The sequence below is a fragment of the Taudactylus pleione genome, unplaced genomic scaffold, assembly GCF_031769625.1.
Source record: "Taudactylus pleione unplaced genomic scaffold, aTauple2 ptg000022l, whole genome shotgun sequence".
NCBI lineage: Eukaryota > Metazoa > Chordata > Amphibia > Anura > Myobatrachidae > Taudactylus > Taudactylus pleione.
Genome location: NW_028284424.1, coordinates 1450625 through 1476248, shown reverse-complemented (window position 1 = coordinate 1476248; position 25624 = coordinate 1450625). Strand labels below are relative to the sequence as shown.

At 43.4% G+C, this 25624-nt stretch overlaps 1 protein-coding gene across 1 annotated transcript in view; it reads right to left on the bottom strand.

The window, feature by feature from the left end:
* Positions 1 to 9449: 9449 nt before the first annotated feature.
* Positions 9450 to 25624, bottom strand: part of LOC148539668 (unconventional myosin-Vc-like) — a gene marked incomplete at its 3' end in the record, with an annotated part of 55278 nt that continues 39103 nt past the window's right edge. Inside the window, exons 12-18 of the mRNA XM_088451034.1 lie at positions 16955 to 17095; positions 14648 to 14773; positions 11505 to 11588; positions 11092 to 11226; positions 10030 to 10127; positions 9658 to 9744; positions 9450 to 9561 (exon numbers count right to left, since the gene is read on the bottom strand). Of these exons, the coding sequence (XP_088307160.1) occupies positions 9450 to 9561; positions 9658 to 9744; positions 10030 to 10127; positions 11092 to 11226; positions 11505 to 11588; positions 14648 to 14773; positions 16955 to 17095 (783 nt within the window). The remainder of the gene's footprint in view (positions 9562 to 9657; positions 9745 to 10029; positions 10128 to 11091; positions 11227 to 11504; positions 11589 to 14647; positions 14774 to 16954; positions 17096 to 25624) is intronic.

Sequence of the window (25624 nt, the reverse complement as noted above, 5' to 3'; positions counted from 1 at the left end):
GCATCAAAATACATTACTGTAGTCACTCGCAGTGACTATTTGCTCACAGTGTGATTGACAGACATGGAGAATTTGGAGGAGGTAACGGGGAGTGTTGACAAAGAACACAGCCGGCCGAGTCGCAATCATTTTCGGGGCATGTCACAGCCTGCGTCTGCGATCCCACATGCAGTGAAAGGGCTCTGGCATCTCAATACACGTGACCATTCTGCACGACCGTAGGGCTACTGAGGACATCAATTATCAAAGGATCTGCGACCAATGCTGCCTCTTTGTACACAGATGCTCGGATTGGCAAAGCTGCAGGTGAGCGTTTCACTACATTCCCCAGCATCTGCAACAAATTTGCACATTTGGCACAGAAGCTGCATACAGGATGGCATGGCATTAGAGTACATCTCTGAGTCATGCCCATAGATAGTAGTTTATCTTCTGAATTCACAATAAATCTGCTTCTTCAATGGGTGCATACATTTGTATCATTGGAAATAATGGTTCTGCTCCCCAAAGTAGCAAATGTTGTTCATATACTCCCCCCCAATATAATTTATCAGAAAATTATACGGCTCGTTCTTATCAGTGGCGTAGCAACGGCCCACGCACTGGCTTGGGGGTGCCTGTAGAATGTGGTAAGCAAGGTATGCAGTGGGATGGCGCCAAACCGCTCTGCTAGCAGCCAGCTATCCACTGTTACCTGCACTGTCACTCCTGTCAAACAGTATGACAGGCATTATGGATCTACCCTAAGTCCACTGCCACGATGCGATGGCAACTAGCTTTCGCATGGCAAGAGTTCGATACTATAACCAACGTGATGGCTATAGTACCAGCCGAAAAGGGATGGGGCCTGTGGGAAAGGGGGTGTGCCACCCCTATAGAGAGAATAGATGTCATGCGCATGTGCCCGGCATCTATTCTTCTGCCCACCCGCTGCTCTGTGCTCCCCCTCCATAGCCAGCCAGCGGATGGGCATCAGAAAACTGCATCTGATGCCTGCCAACCATCGAATTTCTGGTATTGGATGGATAAAAGTACTTCCATCGAATCGGAAACATCAATGGTTGCTTACCATCGGCTTCTGATGTCCATTCTTACCCACAATGCTTGCACTCTTTTCCTATGTAGTTGACATATAGAAATCTATAAACAATGATTTGTATATAGTAAGTATTTTAAAGGAAAAATATTTGAAAGAAACCTAAATATTATGCTGGGTGCACACTAAACAATGTGTACCCAGCAAGATGTCTCGTGCAGCATTTCCGAGTGGTGTTGCTGGCATCGGCAAGTATGTACACACTTGCCGATGTCGGCAGTGATGGAACGACAGCGGGGGCCATGCCTGTCAGAGCACACACTGCCCGATGTGGACGATATGTTCTCCAATCCCATTTTGTGTACCCGGCTTTAGTCTCCCTATTTTTACTCGTGTGTGATTTATACTACCCTAGTGTAATTGGACTATTTTTAAAATCCCCCTTTTGGGATGCTCTCTCCCCATTATAAACTTGTAACCTTGAAAAAGTTTTGTTTGTAGGAGGGCGCATTTCCATAGTTTGCAGGGGAGCGCTGAACACCTTAGCACCGGTGAAAACAGCCTGCAATAGCAAGGGGGTGAGTCTTTTTTGGCAAGGGGGAGCAAAATTTATAGTTACGCCACTGGTTCTTAGATCTGCTTGTGGAGTAGAACAGCAAAAATGAGTTAAATGTTCTGTAGGCACCACTATATGGGGGAGGCTTAGCTCTTCCTAAGTTTAACAATTAATATGTGGTCCCGCCAGTTCAGCCATATTTCATTGCTTTAAGTTAAGTAATGGACACAGCAACAAGGCAGCTAGGCCTTATGTACTGAACTTAGTAAACAAGTTATTTAAAAGGTAGTGTTGGATTCACCCCCTTTCTGAACACCTTCCTCCACCAAAATTCTTAACTCATACTGTTTGAGAAGGGTATAATCCTTTTGGGGTAATCCTCAATGGACAGAATTGGAACCAATTCAGATGTAAAAGGTATAGAGAAGAGTGGGGATGTTAATATTAGGCACTCTGTATACAGAGAGGGTTTCTTAAGTACATTACACACTTGAAAGCACAATTGCTTATCTCTACTCGTTACTTTTATAAGTATCTCCTACTATGCCATTCCCATCAGGCATAATTCACAGAGGGGTGCTCCTCAATGATAGCATAACAGGTGCTATATTACATTTATTATGGGCATGTTAAGAAGCAGAAGGGTGACTTATATGCATACTTACACTACATAAGGTAATCAACTGAGCTCAGCATCCACCAAGCTTAGGTTAAGGGTAATGACCTCATGAATAACTCTGGCTAGGAGGATGTGCCAGTGGCCTATGTAAGTATGTCCCATTGCCATAGTGAGATGTAGGCAATTATGCATGAAACCATTAAGTGGCACTCAATGTCAACAGTGCCTTATATGTCATAGCCCAGCTGCGACCCTCTAAAGCAGGGTGGGGGAACCTATTTTCTGCCAAGGGCCATTTGGGTTTTAATAAAATCATTCGTGGGCCATACAAAATGATCAACTCTATGTCTATCTAAGGTCTAAGGTTTGATACATCCCCCCTATAGTTTTATGTGTGTGGCCAGACTGCATATGCCCCCCCCCCCCCCCCCTATGTATGGCATTAGAGCTATGCTGATCCAATACTAACAGATCGCCAGAGGGACAAGACTGTGCCGCAAATGTTAGTTCAATACATTTTGTTGTGAAGACTTTCTGTATTGCTGCCATAAGCGGTGATTCAGGATGTCTCTTAGCACTAAGATAAAAGGACATTTTGAGACATGTCCCCCAGACTCACCTCCCTACTTATACACACCTGTCCCCAAGTGTGGCCCCAGGAAGGGGCGGGGCTTATTTTGTCCCAATGTTGCATGCATGAGTGATAAGAGGTAGGTGCCCAGTAACAGGACTAGTATAGCCAGACACAGCAGGGAGCTGTAATAGAAGCCTCCCAGTCACAGCTTCTATTTTACTAATAGCACTTTAGTTATGATGACAAGACACGGAATCCGGAAGACTGTGACCTGTAGTGCTACCAGGCAGCTGGGACTGCAGAGAGGAAGGGCTGGATTGTGGCTTGGTAAGTTACCTGCAGCTGGCGGTCCTGTGGGCGATGCACTGTGACTGGTGGGAGCACTCCTCCTGGCACCGCCGCCTGACACCTGGCTCTAATCTCCGGCGCTGCCCGACTATGCATGACTATGGCCGCTGCGCTGACTCTGCTGCTGCTGAGGGGGAAAGAGCCGCAGCCAGCCGGGCCTGATACGGCCCGTGGGCTGGAGGTTCCCCATCCCTGCTCTACAGTGTCCTACAGTTCTGTATTACTGGAGAAGGATCTCCAAGCTTGTTCATGATGTGATGGGCTTCTAGCTCTGACAGCATGGCATCATAGAATTTATTTAAAAAGATGCAAATGATGCTACATAAATTGAGGATCCAGGCCAGAAGGGTGTTGGCTCTTTCCTACTGCTCCCATTCCGTAAGCCATTCATCCAACTCCCCTTTATCCTGCAGCGATGCTTTATGTGTCTGACATAAATAGTCCTGGGATTATCTATATTTGTAACGTTATAATTATTTCTATAAATCACAAACTCAGTGACATCCAGTGATGTCAGTGGGAGTGCTTTCGGCTCTGTTTGAGCCAAAAGCACTCCAGGGCTTGCGGCAACGAGACCCTACCACAAGGGTCTCGTCGCAAGCCCGATGGTCGCGATGGTCTTGACCATTATTTTGGCCGCTCGCTATAGCTGTGGGTGGTCACCCACAGCTATGTGAGCGGCCAGGAGGCCGCTCCAAAAAGGAGGAGGGACGGCCCTGATTCAGAGCGAGCTCTCTGTCAGAGCGTCCGGCTCTGAATCAGGGCCTTAGACAGCACTGATCGCAGTGTTTGCGGTGGTGTAGGGGCTACCTCAAGTGATGCATGCAGCTCCGATGGCTCTCGATGTCACTGATTAATCACACACTTCCTGGAGATGACGTGTGCTAAGAGAGAAAGGTGGGCGTCTTTATACTAGCTTGCGTTCGCTCTGCCGTCGCTCTCTAAGGCATAGAGGGCGTCATTCCACCATCTTCCTGCCCGCTCGCTATAGCTGTGGGTGGTCACCCACAGCTATGCAAGCAGGCAGGAAGCCATTCAAAAAAAAAAATAGCCCGGCCCTGATTCAGAGCGAGCGCTCTGTGAGAGCGTCCGGCTCTGAATCAGGGCCAGAGACCAGCGTGAAGTAGGTATTTCTGGGTGGTAAATGGGTGGCAATTGGCCAGCGGGTACAAAGACGCACAGATCGGTTATTTCTGATAGGATAGTTGTGTGAGTGTCGTGGGCATGTAAGTACATCTCTGTGGGATTCTTTCGTGTGTACAGGTAAGTGATGCCTGTTTCAAATAGATCTCTTCACCAAGCATAGGGCTTGTGCAAGTGTCACACTAGAACACAGGGCTTGTGTACAGGTAAGTGATGCCTGTTTCAAATAGATCTCTTCACCAAACATAGGGCTTGTGCAAGTGTCACACTAGAACACAGGGAGGGATAGGCTTGCACTTTTAGATGCACAGATTTGTAACATAGTCATTATCATATGAAAGTGAGTCTAATACCGTGGACGCAGGGAAAAGCAGCCGCAGTGTAGAAGGCTGAGCTCTGCTGTGATATTGCTTTGGTGTGCAGGCCACCTACTGACTCGCAGACTTATTACATCCTCAGCATCAAATCAGAGTTATGGAAGTTAGAAATGCCCAAAGTTTCATTCAGCAGCAAAGTCAAATGTTTGGATAGTACAGTCAGGTGCATAAATATTGGGACATTGACAGAATTTTCATATTTTGGCCTCTATTCACCACCACAATGGCTTTGAAATGAAACAAACAAGATGTGCTTTAACTGCAGACTTTCAGATTTAATTTGAGAGTAATTACATCCAAATCAGGTGAACGGTGTAGGAATTACAACGGTTTCTATATGTGCCTCCCACTTTTTAAGGGGCCAAACGTAATGGGACAAACTACTGGATGTAATTATTAAATATGTTATTAGGGGAGCATGGCCTGACTGCTATTGTAGGCAGGGAGAGGTGCTGTGAGTGAGCCCCATCTGGTGTTATCCAGTATACAAACCCTGCAAGAGCAATATTGTCAGGTTACATCATAAATAACATTCCCATAGGATTTGTAAAGAGATAAACAATAGATGGAACAATTCAGGGGTGTACACTATTCCAATGTAGACACAATTGAGCGAATATCGGTAAAATGTGCATGCGTCTAAGTCACACTGCGCATGCATCAAAATACATTACTGTAGTCACTCGCAGTGACTATTTGCTCACAGTGTGATTGACAGACATGGAGAATTTGGAGGAGGTAACGGGGAGTGTTGACAAAGAACACAGCCGGCCGAGTCGCAATCATTTTCGGGGCATGTCACAGCCTGCGTCTGCGATCCCACATGCAGTGAAAGGGCTCTGGCATCTCAATACACGTGACCATTCTGCACGACCGTAGGGCTACTGAGGACATCAATTATCAAAGGATCTGCGACCAATGCTGCCTCTTTGTACACAGATGCTCGGATTGGCAAAGCTGCAGGTGAGCGTTTCACTACATTCCCCAGCATCTGCAACAAATTTGCACATTTGGCACAGAAGCTGCATACAGGATGGCATGGCATTAGAGTACATCTCTGAGTCATGCCCATAGATAGTAGTTTATCTTCTGAATTCACAATAAATCTGCTTCTTCAATGGGTGCATACATTTGTATCATTGGAAATAATGGTTCTGCTCCCCAAAGTAGCAAATGTTGTTCATATACTCCCCCCCAATATAATTTATCAGAAAATTATACGGCTCGTTCTTATCAGTGGCGTAGCAACGGCCCACGCACTGGCTTGGGGGTGCCTGTAGAATGTGGTAAGCAAGGTATGCAGTGGGATGGCGCCAAACCGCTCTGCTAGCAGCCAGCTATCCACTGTTACCTGCACTGTCACTCCTGTCAAACAGTATGACAGGCATTATGGATCTACCCTAAGTCCACTGCCACGATGCGATGGCAACTAGCTTTCGCATGGCAAGAGTTCGATACTATAACCAACGTGATGGCTATAGTACCAGCCGAAAAGGGATGGGGCCTGTGGGAAAGGGGGTGTGCCACCCCTATAGAGAGAATAGATGTCATGCGCATGTGCCCGGCATCTATTCTTCTGCCCACCCGCTGCTCTGTGCTCCCCCTCCATAGCCAGCCAGCGGATGGGCATCAGAAAACTGCATCTGATGCCTGCCAACCATCGAATTTCTGGTATTGGATGGATAAAAGTACTTCCATCGAATCGGAAACATCAATGGTTGCTTACCATCGGCTTCTGATGTCCATTCTTACCCACAATGCTTGCACTCTTTTCCTATGTAGTTGACATATAGAAATCTATAAACAATGATTTGTATATAGTAAGTATTTTAAAGGAAAAATATTTGAAAGAAACCTAAATATTATGCTGGGTGCACACTAAACAATGTGTACCCAGCAAGATGTCTCGTGCAGCATTTCCGAGTGGTGTTGCTGGCATCGGCAAGTATGTACACACTTGCCGATGTCGGCAGTGATGGAACGACAGCGGGGGCCATGCCTGTCAGAGCACACACTGCCCGATGTGGACGATATGTTCTCCAATCCCATTTTGTGTACCCGGCTTTAGTCTCCCTATTTTTACTCGTGTGTGATTTATACTACCCTAGTGTAATTGGAATATTTTTAAAATCCCCCTTTTGGGATGCTCTCTCCCCATTATAAACTTGTAACCTTGAAAAAAGTTTTGTTTGTAGGAGGGCGCATTTCCATAGTTTGCAGGGGAGCGCTGAACACCTTAGCACCGGTGAAAACAGCCTGCAATAGCAAGGGGGTGAGTCTTTTTTGGCAAGGGGGAGCAAAATTTATAGTTACGCCACTGGTTCTTAGATCTGCTTGTGGAGTAGAACAGCAAAAATGAGTTAAATGTTCTGTAGGCACCACTATATGGGGGAGGCTTAGCTCTTCCTAAGTTTAACAATTAATATGTGGTCCCGCCAGTTCAGCCATATTTCATTGCTTTAAGTTAAGTAATGGACACAGCAACAAGGCAGCTAGGCCTTATGTACTGAACTTAGTAAACAAGTTATTTAAAAGGTAGTGTTGGATTCACCCCCTTTCTGAACACCTTCCTCCACCAAAATTCTTAACTCATACTGTTTGAGAAGGGTATAATCCTTTTGGGGTAATCCTCAATGGACAGAATTGGAACCAATTCAGATGTAAAAGGTATAGAGAAGAGTGGGGATGTTAATATTAGGCACTCTGTATACAGAGAGGGTTTCTTAAGTACATTACACACTTGAAAGCACAATTGCTTATCTCTACTCGTTACTTTTATAAGTATCTCCTACTATGCCATTCCCATCAGGCATAATTCACAGAGGGGTGCTCCTCAATGATAGCATAACAGGTGCTATATTACATTTATTATGGGCATGTTAAGAAGCAGAAGGGTGACTTATATGCATACTTACACTACATAAGGTAATCAACTGAGCTCAGCATCCACCAAGCTTAGGTTAAGGGTAATGACCTCATGAATAACTCTGGCTAGGAGGATGTGCCAGTGGCCTATGTAAGTATGTCCCATTGCCATAGTGAGATGTAGGCAATTATGCATGAAACCATTAAGTGGCACTCAATGTCAACAGTGCCTTATATGTCATAGCCCAGCTGCGACCCTCTAAAGCAGGGTGGGGGAACCTATTTTCTGCCAAGGGCCATTTGGGTTTTAATAAAATCATTCGTGGGCCATACAAAATGATCAACTCTATGTCTATCTAAGGTCTAAGGTTTGATACATCCCCCCTATAGTTTTATGTGTGTGGCCAGACTGCATATGCCCCCCCCCCCCCCCCTATGTATGGCATTAGAGCTATGCTGATCCAATACTAACAGATCGCCAGAGGGACAAGACTGTGCCGCAAATGTTAGTTCAATACATTTTGTTGTGAAGACTTTCTGTATTGCTGCCATAAGCGGTGATTCAGGATGTCTCTTAGCACTAAGATAAAAGGACATTTTGAGACATGTCCCCCAGACTCACCTCCCTACTTATACACACCTGTCCCCAAGTGTGGCCCCAGGAAGGGGCGGGGCTTATTTTGTCCCAATGTTGCATGCATGAGTGATAAGAGGTAGGTGCCCAGTAACAGGACTAGTATAGCCAGACACAGCAGGGAGCTGTAATAGAAGCCTCCCAGTCACAGCTTCTATTTTACTAATAGCACTTTAGTTATGATGACAAGACACGGAATCCGGAAGACTGTGACCTGTAGTGCTACCAGGCAGCTGGGACTGCAGAGAGGAAGGGCTGGATTGTGGCTTGGTAAGTTACCTGCAGCTGGCGGTCCTGTGGGCGATGCACTGTGACTGGTGGGAGCACTCCTCCTGGCACCGCCGCCTGACACCTGGCTCTAATCTCCGGCGCTGCCCGACTATGCATGACTATGGCCGCTGCGCTGACTCTGCTGCTGCTGAGGGGGAAAGAGCCGCAGCCAGCCGGGCCTGATACGGCCCGTGGGCTGGAGGTTCCCCATCCCTGCTCTACAGTGTCCTACAGTTCTGTATTACTGGAGAAGGATCTCCAAGCTTGTTCATGATGTGATGGGCTTCTAGCTCTGACAGCATGGCATCATAGAATTTATTTAAAAAGATGCAAATGATGCTACATAAATTGAGGATCCAGGCCAGAAGGGTGTTGGCTCTTTCCTACTGCTCCCATTCCGTAAGCCATTCATCCAACTCCCCTTTATCCTGCAGCGATGCTTTATGTGTCTGACATAAATAGTCCTGGGATTATCAATATTTGTAACGTTATAATTATTTCTATAAATCACAAACTCAGTGACATCCCTCATCTAATCTCACATGCCTTGTGCAGTTGCAGCAGCATTGTTTATCTACATTCTGTATTTTTAACACTGTGTAGGAAAAGTTAACATTGGCCTTTCTGTGAGGTTAATACTTTGGTGGTACTCTAAAAATGTCAACTTGTCAAGCTTGATAAGCTTTGGCAAAAAAAAAAAATACCTGCATCTTATCTAACAAATAAATAATTATGAATGGATAATTAGCTTTTGGGCCACCAATGTATAAAGACAGTGGACCAGTTACCATAAGTAATGTTGACACAAGCCACGCCCCTGCAGATCAGTAGCAAACGTATGCTCCTTTTAAAGACACTGAGTACTGATTGGATGTCTGCCAAGCCCACAAGATCCAATCAGTGTTTCCAAAACCAATCAGGAAAGGGTATTCCCCATATTTGATGTGTGGCTGGAGTTCTTGCTATCATAGCATTACACTGTCAGTGAACTGGGGTAACATGACATATCACATGACGTGTAACACACCTGGATTAGCCTCTGAAGTACAACTTTGCAAATCTGTTTCTTATCATTCAATTGTAATTCCTGCTGTGTCATGAGGATGCTGTAGCGACCAAAAAACTCAATGTATGTCCACCTAGAAGGAAAGAATAGCATTACATTAATTTAATCTGATAGTGCAGCAATCAGGGGAGCGTTCAGTGTGTGCTCATGTTAACACTTGAAGACAGACCTGGAGGGATAGCTTTGTGCACTTATCCGGATGGTTTCCAACACACCACAGGCCCGTAACTGCTGGACAACTCTGATAGAGTCAAATCTGGAACATAGTAAATAATAATATGTGTTTTTAATTGTAGGACCTATTTGTGTGTATCTTATAAAAGTAAAATGTATATTTAGTCTAGAAGTATTATTTTTAGGTCAGATTCAATGACGTTGAGAAGAGAATGGAAAGTTTGGATTTAATGTTACATATAGAAATAGTAGACGTTGCATTTTATTAGCAAATATAACATGTACTTCTATTGTGACATAGAGAAAAACATGCAGAGCAGTGTTAGTGGATTGATTTTACATACTAGCACTATAATTTGACACTTACTCAAATGGGAGCTTTTCATCATTGGGCTTTATGCATCGTACATAGTGAGGAGTGGTGGCATTCAGGGTCTCCATGAGTAAAGTCAGAGAACTGCGGAACTGAAAATACAGAACAACAGAGACACGAGACATGGACCCGAGAGTGTGAGAGATGAGCTGCACAACCCATTACACACATCATCTTCCACAATCACATCACTGACACACAACATGATCTCTATTTATACTTCTTCATATGCACGTGGGTACAGACAGCATTCACAATACAAGGGACAGACACAGACAGCTTTAAGGAAATCTCCACCTTTTCCCCAATATTCACGTAAAGAAGTTTTAGTGGAAATAGAAGACTGGAAACTGGTGAATTTCTAGATAAGTCAAGGAAAACAGGATTTAAGAGAGACATGTGAGATCCATTTTTTTATACTGTCAAATCCATTTCAATAACTTAAAACAAATCTATTTCTCAAATGCACTACTCTGACATAGCAAGTCTATGCATCTCTCATAATTATGCATGGAGTGCCCAACACTTATAGTATCTCTTTATTGTTAGTAGTGCAAGTCCTGTTCTAGTCCTGGACAAACAAGTGGTCAGAGCATAACTGGAAGTTTAACCTCCTTCTGTGGACTCTTCTGTGCCTGCAGGGATAGAAGCAGCAACGGCCACATGTAGGGTGCAAGGGAACAGCCATGGAACACCAAAGGAAGGCTCAAGGGAGTGCATTTACTAAGCAGCGCTTTTCAAATCTGCTGCATCTTCAACGGTTTGGGCTATTGGATTTAAAGGGGCATAATATTACATACAAAACACTGTATCTAATATTATTAATTATTACTCCTTTAAATCCTGCATCTGAAATCATGACTGCTTTGAAAAGCACAGCTTAGTATATTTACCCCATGGTAGTAGGGACCAGGGTTTACTTTGAACTCATTGGAATTATCAATTTATGGAGAACAAATAAAGGTGACTGTGGAGTTATAAGGGGAGCAGAGAATGAGCAGTGTATAGTTACATTGTCTGTGTATATGTTATACTTGTGCATTGCACACACAGTACCTTGCTGCCAACAGTCATTCTGAACTCTTTGTTTGCTGACTTGATCACAGGCCTTGCCGACTTCACTTTTATAGCTGTGCCGTAAGGAGACGTGGTTGCGGTACTGTCTTGGAAGAAGTTAGCGCAGAGCTGGAACTAGGATTGGTAAAAGTAGAAATGCTTCTAAGATGTACATGCATGTATGATATGCTTACACAGACATAGCATTTAAGGAGATATAATTAACCTTGTTAAACAAGTCAGAGAAAATGATAGATTGAATTGTAGCTATGTGTTTACTTAATTGATAGCAAAGCTTAATGACTTTCTTTTTATTACATAATATTAACAGAAATGTAACCAAAAGTATTATTTTACAGTTGTATTAGTGCAAATAAATAAAGTTAAACCATACAAATGAAAAACATACAAACCTTACTAGTTTTTAGCAGGTCAATCAACACTTCATACACGGTATCACGATTTTTCTCCAAAAATCCATCACATTTGTATTCTACCTACAAATTTCACAAGATCAATTCAAACAAAATCCTGTAAACATAATCTTTATAATCAGTGAATCAGAAACATACTCTCTACTGGTGACAACTATGGGACTGATCCTGTGGCCACTTTTCCGTACGGCTGCGGCTGCCTGCTTACTAGTTTATGCAGAAGTTGGAATCCGCCATTGTATACTAAAGATCTGTGCGGCTGTTTGAGGACAACTATCCCGCTCACTGGCCCTGATTCAGAGCCGAACGCTCTGACAGAGCGCTCGATCTGAATCAGGGCCATCCCTTCTCCTTTTTGGAGCGGCCTCCTGGCCGCTCGCATAGCTGTGGGTGACCACCCACAGCTATAGCGAGCAGCCAAAATGATGGTCACGATGGTCAAGACCATCGGGCTTGCGACGAGACCCTTGCTGTAGGGTCTCGCTGCCGCAAGCCCCGGGGAACGCTTCCATGGGAACGCTTCCGTCTGGGCAGCCACGCCCACCAAAGGGGGCGTGCTGTCAATCACCATCGACAGCACGCCCCCTTTGGTGCGAGATTCATAACGATGGCTTGGCCGTCGTTATTCGGGTCTCGCGCATGCGCACGACGGAGCCGCCTCCGTCATGCGCATGTGCACTTGGGCAACATCGACCCGCTTGCGAGCGCTCAGCGCTCGCGAGCGGGTCTGAATCAGGCCCATTGTTCTTATGTCCACAGGACCATCTTAACAGTATTGTAGGCAAAGTACTACGGGCCCTTACCACCCATTCACGGGAATAGATATGTAAACAGTCAATAAAGTTAAACCTTTAGATTTATTGGTACTTCCAACAAAATCAAAGTTTACATATAAAAAAAACATGATGTCAAGTGAGGATTATGGATTCCACATCCTTCTTCTCTTCTCCAGCTTGCAGTGCAGTTCCTGCTCTTCACTGCAGCTGTGATTAAAGTATGGGGGCCCCCTGAGGGGGGCCCAGGGGAACGTGCTCCCTGTAGCCCCACCCCCTAAATCTGGCTCTGTGGCTTCTGGTTGGAAGGCAGGTAGAGAACGCTGTCTGGCCACTCTGATTGTGTACAATTCACCATCAAAGCAGGCGGGGATCATCTTTCTCTGCCCTTCAGCTGGCTGCCCTATGTATGGGGCGAGCGGCCGCACACTTCATGTAGATGCCCCTTGGCCCAGCCTGCACCTGCTCAAAGGCCTCTAGAATCGTGGGGTCCTGGGCAGCTGCCTAGTGTGCCTATATGTTAAGATGGCCCTGCCCCTGTCCACACCTTGCAAATGAGCACGGGAGTCGGCCAGTGCACCCATGAAGCTCCTATGATACTCCAGCGATACAGAAGAGTTCCGTGCGACTTTATGGCCACTGCCCAGAAATGCCCATTTCACAGAAATTGTGGTCTGTCAACAGATGGATCAATCTGTATGCACTAGTGATCTGAATCTTGTGCGGATACCTGATCCGGTGCATGCGCAATAGCCAATTTCCTCCTTTGGCGCATGCGCAGTATGCGGATATATGATAGATCAGTGCATATTGCGCTGTATGCGGATATATGAGAGATCAGTGCATATTGCGCTGTATGCGGATATATGAGAGATCAGTGCATATTGCGCTGTATGCGGATATATGAGAGATCAGTGCATATTGCGCTGTACACGGATATATGAGAGATCAGTGCATATTGCGCTGTATGCGGATATATGAGAGATCAGTGCATATTGCGCTGTATGCGGATATATGAGAGATCAGTGCATATTGCGCTGTATGCGGATATATGAGAGATCAGTGCATATTGCGCTGTATGCGGATATATGAGAGATCAGTGCATATTGTGCTGTACACGGATATATGAGAGATCAGGGCATATTGCGCTGTATGTGGATATATGAGAGATCAGTGCATATTGCACAGTATGCGGATATATGAGAGATCAGTGCATATTGCGCTGTATGCGGATATATGAGAGATCAGTGCATATTGCGCTGTATGTGGATATATGAGAGATCAGTGCATATTGCGCTGTATGCGGATATATGAGAGATCAGTGCATATTGCGCTGTATGCGGATATATGAGAGATCAGTGCATATTGCGCTGTATGTGGATATATGAGAGATCAGTGCATATTGCGCTGTATGCGGATATATGAGAGATCAGTGCATATTGCGCTGTATGCGGATATATGAGAGATCAGTGCATATTGCGCTGTATGCGGATATATGAGAGATCAGTGCATATTGCGCTGTATGCGGATATATGAGAGATCAGTGCATATTGCGCTGTATGCGGATATATGAGAGATCAGTGCATATTGTGCTGTACACGGATATATGAGAGATCAGGGCATATTGCGCTGTATGCGGATATATGAGAGATCAGTGCATATTGCACAGTATGCGGATATATGAGAGATCAGTGCATATTGCGCTGTATGCGGATATATGAGAGATCAGTGCATATTGCGCTGTATGTGGATATATGAGAGATCAGTGCATATTGCGCTGTATGCGGATATATGAGAGATCAGTGCATATTGCGCTGTATGCGGATATATGAGAGATCAGTGCATATTGCGCTGTATGTGGATATATGAGAGATCAGTGCATATTGCGCAGTATGCGGATATATGAGAGATCAGTGCATATTGCGCTGTATGCGGATATATGAGAGATCAGTGCATATTGCGACTTGAGCAAAACTCAGAATCAGCCCCAATATTTGCAGTCCAGTGATCACTACAGAACTGCTAAGTAAATGATAATATCCCTAACAAACTAGTGTGGTTTCATAAATTACTCTTTAGTACTTTTACTCTGAATATTCTCAGTTTCTTTTCATCGCAATATTGATAGCTGCATACTGAATATGAACCTTTTGGACCACATAATCTAGTCTGGATATTAATGCAGCACCAGGAGATGCTAGGGGGTACCCCGGCACACATCTGATAATCAAATGGGCAATTAGTCCACACAAAACCTATTATGTAATGACTGAGAAATAACAGCTGTATATCAGCCACAGATTATTTACAGTACTTCCAAGCATTTCATTACTCATTATCTCAGTTTACCTTATCTGCAAAGTGTTGAATAATAAATGATCTGTTGGACATTCTTGGCTTTTCAAACAAAGGGTTCTTTTCAATGTAGTTGTTGTAGAGTTTTTGCAACCAGTTTTCATCTGTTCCCTGTGGTAACTGTGAAATACAATGAAGTTGATTAACCTAACTTCCACCAGGGGGCGCACTGGAATAATCTGGCTGCAGAAGAAGAAACACATTTTTGCAGAGTTGTTTGCCTGCAGGTAACAAACTAAACTAATTACACCATTGACTTTATAAACGTAATGAGTAAAATAATTTAGCATGATTAAAAAGAACGTTAACCAAGAACAACTCTACATAAGACATTAAAGTGAAACCACATTCTAAAATATTGTCTTTGATACTTTAACTAAAAAGAATGTACTCACACAAGTTGACAATGAGTCTGATGTGGAGTTGGGCTTACACCAGTTTGTGTAGTGTATAATATATAAATTGGCTCTGTGTATGCCCAGAAAATGGACACACAAAGATTTATGTATACATATTTGTGTGAATCTGACAAAAAGGCTTGTGATTGAAGAGGTGTGACGTAGGAGGGAGGCCTAGCACAGTAAGAGGTATATTTACTAAAAGTCGATTTTAATCTATGTGAAATCGATGAAAACTGATCAACATTGATGTGTTTCTGGGCTAAATCAAACATTTACTAACAGTCAATTTGTGTTTTTTTTTTTAAGTACGTAAATATGTGCCCCAAAAACACAAGATTGATGTTTATCTATTTTCATCAATTAAAAACGACCTTTAGTAAATATACCCCCTAGGGGTATGCTCGTGTAACTGCAAATAAATGCAGACCAGCAGAGAAACACAAGTGTCAGTTCCAGGTGCCTGAAGTCTGATGCTTCTGATTGGCTGACTGTGATCTCAACTCTGAAGCTGATACTGTAGCTGTTTTTTGTTGTTGCATATGTTATGCCTGTGTGCAATGTTTTAGCTATTTTTATACATACATGACATTGAGGGTTGTACCTGCTGTAATAGAGAGAGTTTTTAACGATTAAGTTAAATCTAATGGTAAAGCTGTGTTTTGCAAAGAAAATCATTAAAAACATGGGTGTTAGTGTATTTGGTGAATGCCTGTAAACCAGATGTATAAGCTACAATTACAGACCTGCACGCATATTGCAATGTATACACCTCACTGTATGGATGTTAATAATCAAATATATCTGTGTGGCTGTTTTGAGTGTCCTGTAACCTACATTCAATATGTATGGAGATCAGCATCAGGTCTATAGTTACTGCAATTTTACCTAATGGCAACATTTCTGTCAATAGGGGTCATTTATTTATGGCAAAAACATGGATATGTGCAAAGTATTTCATTTTCTGCTAATCTGCTTACTTGACCACTTTACGTTTACATAGGGTGATGCCTGTTATCCACTTGTGGTAACTGACTGATGAGTAAGGTTTTTTCTATAACATCAATTAATGAATTCAGTACAGATAACTGTAATAGTACATTAAGAGGAAGATTGGAAGCAGATTACAGATGTGTACTCATACACCTAGCGTCTATACACCACACAGCGCGAGATGCCCGGCGCAAATGAGAGGTGCAGTATTCCATTATTTTCATTAAAGTTTGCATTTTATTTGCATTGCAGATACAGCAAGAGGCTATCTATGGACCCCTCAAAAACAAATAGCATTTGGGGTATACGTAGTATCTATTGTTCAGTAGAAAAGGAAATGTGTAGATGAAAAATAGCAAAGGAGACGAAAGACCAGTAAGCAGCATGATACTGGCCACACACATAGTGATCTGCACACGATTAGCCGATGTGTACGAATTCCCTTGAATCTCTCCCCGGCAGCTCTGCACACAATCTGCACACGATCTGCACACGATCTGCACACAATCTGCACACAATCTGCACACAATCTGCACACAATCTGCACACAATCTCCACACAATCTCCACACAATCTCCACACAATCTGCACACAATCTCCACACAATCTGCACACGATTTGGTGTCCAATCATCATACGATCTCTCCTGCATCAAAACTTTCACAGTGCATCGTGTCCTAGACTGTCAGATCTGCCCTACTGCACGGCAGATCTGACAATGCGATGTGCGACCAGCGGGGACGCGCACCGCATCGTCATCGTGAGTGGGGACTCACGATTTCCTCACGATTTGGCCATATTTTACACGATCTGTCGTTCCAATGTGTCGGAATCGGCCAGATCGGGTAAAATATCGCTATGTGTGTGGCCAGCTTAAGAGTAGTGGGACTAACTGAACGGAAACACTTACCAAACACTCCTCATCTAGTAATTCCAGTATACCCATCTTTGCCTCAATGAGGTCAATGACAGATTGATTGTCATAAAAATCTATAAGAGTCCAAGGGATATCTTCCTTCATGTATTCCTCTTGTTCCAGCTTGAAGACATGCTAAAGCAGAGTTCACAGAATGAAAGAATTATTCATTACATGTAAAAAAAAAATCACAATCATCAAATAAGTGCATTTATACTTTAGTGCTAATGTCTCTATACTGATCGGCAGTGCACAATACATGCTTCTAATATTTCCAAACTGTACAAGGTATTGGCGGCAGAGGCGAGAGAAAAAAAAATGTAAGACTAAGGGGCATATGTATCAAAGCTTGATGTGAGATAAAATTGTGAGATATATATCACCAACCAATCAGCTTCTAAATTACATTTTACAGGCTGTGTTTAAGAAATGATAGTTTGGAGCTGATTGGTTGGTGATATATATTTCACAATTTTATCTCACATCAAGCTTTGATACATATTCCCCTATATGTTATATTCAAACATATATTCCTCTATTTACTAGTGTGCTTTTGCACATTTCAGCATTAATGTAAAGCTACACACATTGCATAATTATAACCTGTGATGTGAAAGATGGCGCTGCCAGGACCAGGTATGGTGGTCTAAGGGCGGAATTCACTTGTTTTCAGCCCGACAGAGCTATTAAATTGTTGCTCCAGTCGGGCGCGATTTGCTGCAAGCGCACCATTTCAGCTCGCAGCCCCAGGGGAGTTAGAATTGAAATGGGCGAAAAGTGACCTGTTTGGGCGCCCAAACGGCACTTTTCAGGATTGCGCCCAGCACTTTGGTTGGGGGAAGCCGATTTACGTGGCTGAACCCGACCACTTTGGGCGCGATCAGCTGGAACAATTGAATAGCGGCCCGCGATCTCCCGTCACTTTAGAAGGGAGATCCGGACCGCGAAAACAATTGCATTCCGCCCTAAGAGTCTTTTCAGTTAGTCTATTGAGTTGAATAATGTAACTTGAGCAAAGATCCTTTCTATTTATCTGCCCTCTGTGCAGTTTCGTGAAGTTTCATTCATTCCTTCCTAGCTACAGTACTGTAGGTTAATCCTTTACATTTATATTTCATTTGTTTGTAGAATTGTATATGTGAGGAACCATCATTTGTTTCCTTCCCATTTAAGAAGTGATCTAGAAGTAAATTTGGTTGATCCCAAATTGATTTATTTGATATGTGTTTCCATTTTCCCCTGTATAAGGCTCAACAAGTAGGAGTCCTAATAAATATGCATGCTACCACTGCCGCTGTGAATTTGGAACAAAGGATGAACACACATACTATAAATTATGATTTTTGTTAATATAAATCCACAGACACATATATATATATATATATATATATATATACACATATATATATATATATATACATATATATGAGCCTTTATATTTATGCTTGAAGTGTATTTCAATAACAATGTTGGGTAGTCTTACAAATAACAAGGAAAGATAAGCTATCTATTGAAAAGAGAACCTATGAATGTTAGATTGTACAGCAGTGGTCTAACAAATATATCTAACAGTATGGACAGTTCTTATTACTGCCCCATTAAATATAAAGGATTTAAAGAGATATATAACGGCGCAATATGTATATCCAAACAATTAATATATTGCAAATGTAACAACCTATAAGACTAATTAAGAAGTATAGAGATACACTATAATTAGCAAAAATGACATGAAATTACTGGCATCTTTATATATTAGCCTTCGGAGTTAATCTCAAGACGATGGTAGAAAACTACTAGTCTTGAAAAAGTCTCTTGCTAATAGAGACGAAACGCGTTGACGTTATTGCCTCCATCCTCCTCCTGTTAATTGTACACCTGCCTTCACGGAGAAAACCCAGAGAGCTGACCAGCCGTAGAGATACAGACAGCCCAAGCCGCAGCATATAGAGTGCTCACCTCCAGCTATCCTAGCTGTGACACGCACTCTCTCTTCCACCTCCAACAGAGAGAGTGGGACTCTCCACCTGTCGCGGCAACCAGCATCTGTGCCGGCGGTCACACACCTTTACAAGCACGCTCTCTGTTCACGAGGAGCTCCAGACTACCTTGTGGGACAAAGCAACTAGAGCAGATCACTCACACTGGGACGCCAGCACAGCTCATCGCTATCCCACTTGGATTACAGATATATACAAAATATAACTTCATATCCGTATATTTATGGATTTCAAAATGCAGCAAGTGTAAAAAGCATATTAATATGCAGGGACACATTCAATTCAAATCACTTGTTACAATTTCACTGGAAATGAACTCTTTCACACGATCAGCAACAGTGCAACCAGCTTATATTTCTACTAGACATTCATCTTGCCAGAGTTTCAGTTCCAGTGCACAGCTCTATATGTGTAATACATGTCTTGTATGGCATATGTTCATTTCTTTTTTTATGCTCAGATTGTAATTGATTTATGAATACATTTTAATATTTGTTATATTTATCAGTAAAATTGTTTTTACTAAGAAAGTTTAATCTTGTGTATATTTTTATATGCAAAATTGATTTGTCCACAACAGTGATCCTAGCGCAATGCTTGTGTTGTTTGTTCGGAGTTAATCTGCGTAAGAGAACAATCTGGATATTTTAGTTTTTCATGTCTTTAAGTGTTAAATCTCTGATCTGGAGAATAAACCACTAGGTGGGAACATGGTTTCATATATGCAGAATGAGTTTTTTTATATTGTAATGTACTGTAAAGAGTCCTACTATTATAACTCCTGTACTTGCATCCTTTTTTCGCTCCTTAGATCTATTAATAATGTTATAATTTTAAAACTATTTGGGTATGTGAACAGGTGAACAGAATAATTAGCAACAGCTGAGTGTAATTTAGCACTGATGACGGAGCTACTTAAAAATGAACAGACAAATGAACTGTAGTCCTTTGACAAGTCATATTATACCCCTTTTCCACCAAAAACCTGGGTCCGACCTGGGTTTTCGTACATGGCTCCAACCCAGGTCAGACCCCGTGTACAGTGCACCATCTATCTGGGTTATTCCCAGGTCAGCCCCGTTCACACTGGACCCGGGTCTGCCCTGCTAAACTTGTGAAGTCATAAAAAGTGGGAGGGACTGCCCCACAACCACCAATCAGCTAATTTTAGGTATGGCCCAGGTCAGATAATCTGGGTTGCGCCGTTTACACTGCACAATTACCCAGGTCCATCCTGGGACTGACCCTGGTAGCTACCTGGTTGGATTGGTTATTTTTCACGGACCCTTTTCTACTAAGCCGCTACCCGGGTTGACCCGGCAATGACCCGTGATATTTTAGCAGTGGAAAAGGGGTATTACAATGACGAATCATGGTGGTTTTTCCACCCACTTACAGGATCGAGTTTTTCACAACTATTTGGTTAGACACCAGCCTTATGTGTTCTAAGCAGCTCCATCTACAGATGTAGCCACACTCATCTATCCCACGATGCAAGTGCATTGCGGCATGGATGGCACAACTAGTGGGCCCGCGTCTATGGTGTGCGCGTGCAGCACAGACTTTAATGGAGTGAACTCGCAGCCTGGTGGATGCTGCGCTATTCTGCGATGCGTGCGCACGTGAGGACGCATCGCAGCAACAATGAGCGTGGCTACATCTGTATATCAGTGAGAGGAAGCCTCATCCAGGCATTTCATCTATTTAGGAGGACCTGCATCAATACTGCTAGTGATTGCAGCTAAAAGCTAGGATGATTCCAAATCAACTGGCTTTTATACTAGTTTGGCTTAACTGCACCACTTTGGGTACTCTGGGCTGCGGTAATATACTAATCAAGCCACTATCTAATTATCTATTATAGGGGACAATCTGTGAATCTAATATAAATGATCTTTTGCACTAATTAATGACTGGAGCAAATACTATATTATTAACAATGAGCAGAAGGATCCTGTAAAGGATGTTGTATCTAACTTTATTATATTTTAGATATGGTGGAATAAATTGTAGAATTCTCTATATTTTGTTCACGTTACTGTTTTACAAAATGTAAATGTCGTTGCAATAGATATTAAGCACTCAGGGCCATATTCATAATGTTAATTATCGTGGGCCAGGCGGCCCCCAATTATGGACATTCATACTCGCTGCGAGTAAAAAATCAGCTGTCTCCACGAACCTTTCGTTACAGTAACAATTAGCACTGTCTGTCTCGGCGCCGCTAATGTGCCTGCGTGAAGTAGCATCTGGCATCTGGCGGAAAGAGCCAGACAGGGGTGGAGAGATCCAATAGGATCCCTCTTCACAACCCGGAACTCCTTCCCATAAGGAAGGAGCGGGGCTGCGGGAGCTGTCCAGCTACGAAAATATTGTATATTCGGAGCTTAATGAATTTAGGTCCCCATACTAGTGTATGGGGACATCAGGCCACATTAGTGATATCTCCTGCGTTACCTTTATGATGAATGGCCCCATTACTTTTTACAAATTTTCAAATTTACCTACTTTTGTAGAAATTAAGTGATGATGAATATGGCTCTCAGTGCTGCTTCATTGGATATTCTAAATATATATATATCACTGGAAAGATGGCACCACTGAGACCATGTACTGGAGGAGCCCGCTGTACAAGCCACAGTGGTCAGTTCTGAGCACAGGGAGTTTGGCGCCTGACCCCCCCCCCGCCCTAATGGGCCCTGTGCACCACAACATGCACCCATGACAGATATGCCAGTGGATGTACACCCACCTAAGGAATTTCCACAATGAATTGTGGAGATGGAATAAATAAAAAAAAGATAATCTTGTGATGACTAGATACTATAACTAATTCAAATGGCTCAGTTTCGCTAGTGAACGGACCACTAAAGAGTGGGGAGTCAAAAGCGTTCATTGAGAGAAAAAGTTATGGTAGACCTTTGTTAACTCTTTTTCTTCAAGGTCCATAGGGTCCACAGGAACTACCTTGGGGGATCAAGGCATCAAACAGTCAAAGCTTCAGCTCCCAGAATGCCCTGGCCCTCCTTAATATATACCCCGTCCCCAGCCACAGGCATTCAGTTTGTAAACAAGCCCAATGGCAGGAGAAGGAAAGTGGAGAAGGGAGTACAAATTACACTAGAAACACTCTCACAAAGATGAGGGAATCAGTGACAAGAAGGAACAGATCCCAACTGAGGCAGGGTGCGTCCGGGATGGCAACCTGTGGACCCTATGGACCTAGAAGAAAAAGAGTTAACAAAGGTAAGTCTACCATAACTCTTATTTTCTTCTTCAGATTCCATGGGGTCCACAGGAACTACCTTGGGGATGTCCTAATGCAGTTCCCTTAAGGGTGGGGACGCTCCTGAGTAGAGAGGAGAACCCGCCGCCCAAAGGAAGCATCCTAGGAGGCAAATATATCAAATGCATAAAATGTTATGAAAGTGTGGACAAAAGACCAAGTGGCCGCCTTGCACAACTGTTCCGCAGAGGCGCCATGTCTAAATGCCCACGATGGTCCCAAAGACTGAGTCGAATGTGCTGTCACCATGTTAGGAACAGGGAGATCAGCCTGTATATAAACCTGAGATATACTCATACGCAGCCACTGAGCCAGAGTCTGCTTGTTAGCTGGCCAGCCTTACTTGTGAAAACCATATAACACAAAAAGCACATCTGATTTCCTGATGGAGTTGGTACGAGCCACGTACTGTAGATACAAAGGGCTCGAACAACACCCAGGGAAGCTTCACCTACAGAAAGGTCTGAAGAATGGAACTACAATCTCTTCATTCATTTGAAAACAGGGTACCACCTTCGGAAGGTAACTCGCCCGTGTATGGAGGACAGCTCTATTCTGGTGAAAAAAAATAAAATGTTGAGTGACACGAAAGCACTGCCAAATCAGATACTCTGAGAGCTGAGGATATAGCGAGGAGAAAAAAATTTCCTCTCTGTCAACCATTTGAGGCCCACTGTGTGGGCTCAGAGGGAGGAGCCTGCAGTGCCCTGAGAACAAGGATAAATCCCATGGTGCCACCGAAGGGACGAACGGTATTTGAAGGTGGAGAACACCCAGCAAAAATGCTCTTTGTTTAAAAAAAAAAACATTTTATTAGTGTCACAAATAAATACATAGATATATCATGTAAAGTACATTAATGACACAAATAGTTTTTATTTTTGTTAACAACAAAATAACAACATATTGAAAAAGTAAAATAGACGAGGGAAGGGGGGGGGGAGTGAGTGTGCTCATCGGAACATAGAATCTCCGATGAGCCACAATCTATCAATCAAAGTCACATCTAAAAAGAAAGATGTTGATTTTTCTGTCACCACTCACTGTAGTTGCTTAAGGAGATACCAATTGGTCAATTCAAACACTTTACACATTTCTGTACTGAGTCCATCGAGATGGCTGGAAAATAGGGTTCCCCTCTTATTGTAAAAATGCTTGACTCCATTTTCAATATTAAACAGAACATTTCTCCTGTCTATATACATATAGTCTAATAATGCTGACTGTATCTCTCTTACGGATGGGATAGATTTTGTGATCCATTTGTTAAGAATGACCTTCTTTGCCAAGGTGACTATCAAGGTTAATAGTGGAATTAAATGTGATACAGTATATTGTCTTGCGTACACCATACTGTAAAGTGTTCAAATAAAAATGCAGGTGGAGAAAATTGTAGTTTTAATTGGAAGGTGTTATTGATAAAATATAATACTTTATACCAGAATTTTTTGATTTTTGGACAGTGTAAAAATACATGTATGAAAGAAGCTTGCTCCCCAAAGCATTTGGGACAGCGCCCATCCTCCTCTGAAACCATATGTTTCCTACAGTTCGGAGCTATGTATGCTCTGTGAAGAGTCTTATAGTGAATCTCTTATAATTGCAAAAATGTTCTAATAGCAAACCTAAGAAACCTTTGGCGAGACAGTGCAATAGGCACACGCAGATACACACCCTGTCTGTCCAGGCTCCATTGCCAACATAATTGACCGTAGGGTTTCCATACAGAACTTGGGCACATGGATAAACCTGTTGAGAGATTTCAAATTCAGAATAGGGCGATGAGATTCATTTGGCTTCTGAATCAAGAATAAATTTGAATAATAACCCAGTGATCGCACTGAGCAAAAAACATTTGTGGGTCCCAGGGACCCCTCACTTTAAAATATTGGGGTCCTACTCCACTGTTTCTGGGTCCCATCACATATCATGGGGGGTGAGGGCAGACAGCAGTTGGGGCAGTGCTGGGGGGGAGGTAGAGGGAGATAAGTGCAAGCTGTCACCCAAAGCTGAATGGTTTGTGTAGATGCTGTGCCATTGCTGCGGCAAGCCGGGGACGGGGCGGCAATCCTCCTCATTGGACGAGGAGACGCAGCCGCCCGAAGCCGATCGGTTCGGTAAGATACTGGGTGGCTGCTGCGGCGTGCACACAGGGCGTCCTGTAGGACTCACTGATTTTAAAAAAATGAGTCCCTCATTACCCATCTCGCGTAAATACACGCTATAGCACGTATTTTGTGATCACTGATAACCCCTTCCTTCTTGGGCCAAAGGAACGGAGATTATCACCCCTGAACTCAGCAGGGCACAAATAGCCTCCTGGAGGGCCAAGGCCTTGACCAGGTCTGATGGAGGAGCTGTACAAAAAAAACTTCTGAGGGGGATACCTCAGAAACGTGAGGGCATATCACTTCTCGAACCCAAGCATCTGTTGTTGTTTGATGCCTGGTGTAAGAATACTGGAGAAATCGGCCTCCCACCCTGAGAGCCCCCAGGGGGAGGCCCGCCCCATCAGGTAGAAGGCTTATCGTCCGGCTTGTAAGCTGGACGTCTGACTGACCATTGATTTCTTGGTTTGCTATTTGGTCTTCCTGCGGGAATTATATTGTCCCTTTGCCGTTCCTTGTGGGTGAAAGGTCCAAAACGAAGACTGCCTATATTTAGAGGTAGTTGCAGATGGTAACCTGGACAATTTTGATACTGCCAAAGTAGCTACTATGTCATCCAATTCTGGTCCAAACAGTATTTTCCCAGAAAAAGGCAATGACTCGAGAGCTTTCTTAGATCCTGCATCTGCCTTCCAGGACCTTAACCAAAGGGTTCTGCGAGCACCAACCGAAGTTGCCAATACTCTAGAAGCCAGAAGTCCTGCTTCAATAACCGCTTCTCCCAAATAAGCAGCCGCTTCTTGCATTTGAGAGAGATAGGACAGTTGTTCTCTGGTAGCATGCGGCATACTGTCTTCCAGTGGTGTCGTCCATTCCTCCTTAGCTACCCAGGCTACGGCCATAGCCAGCTGGGTAGTAGCTCCAGCTAATGAGAAAACTGATTTCAAACATGTTTCAAGTTTTCTATCTATAACATCCTTGAGTGACGATGCGGATGGAATAGGTAATATAGAGCTCCTGATCAACGGCGTCACATGAGCATCTACAGTCGGAAGGACTTCCCACTTTTATCAGGTGAAAATGGGTATAGAGATGTTAACTTTCTTTCAACATGGAAACATCTATCTGGGATACTCCATGCTTCAGCCATGATGCCCGTAAGCTGCTCAGACTGAGGAAAGTAATCCTTTACTTTCTGACGCCTAAGACCGGAGTTTTAGATGTAGGCGGGACCTTCTCTTCCTCTATACTAAGGGCGGATCTAACCGCT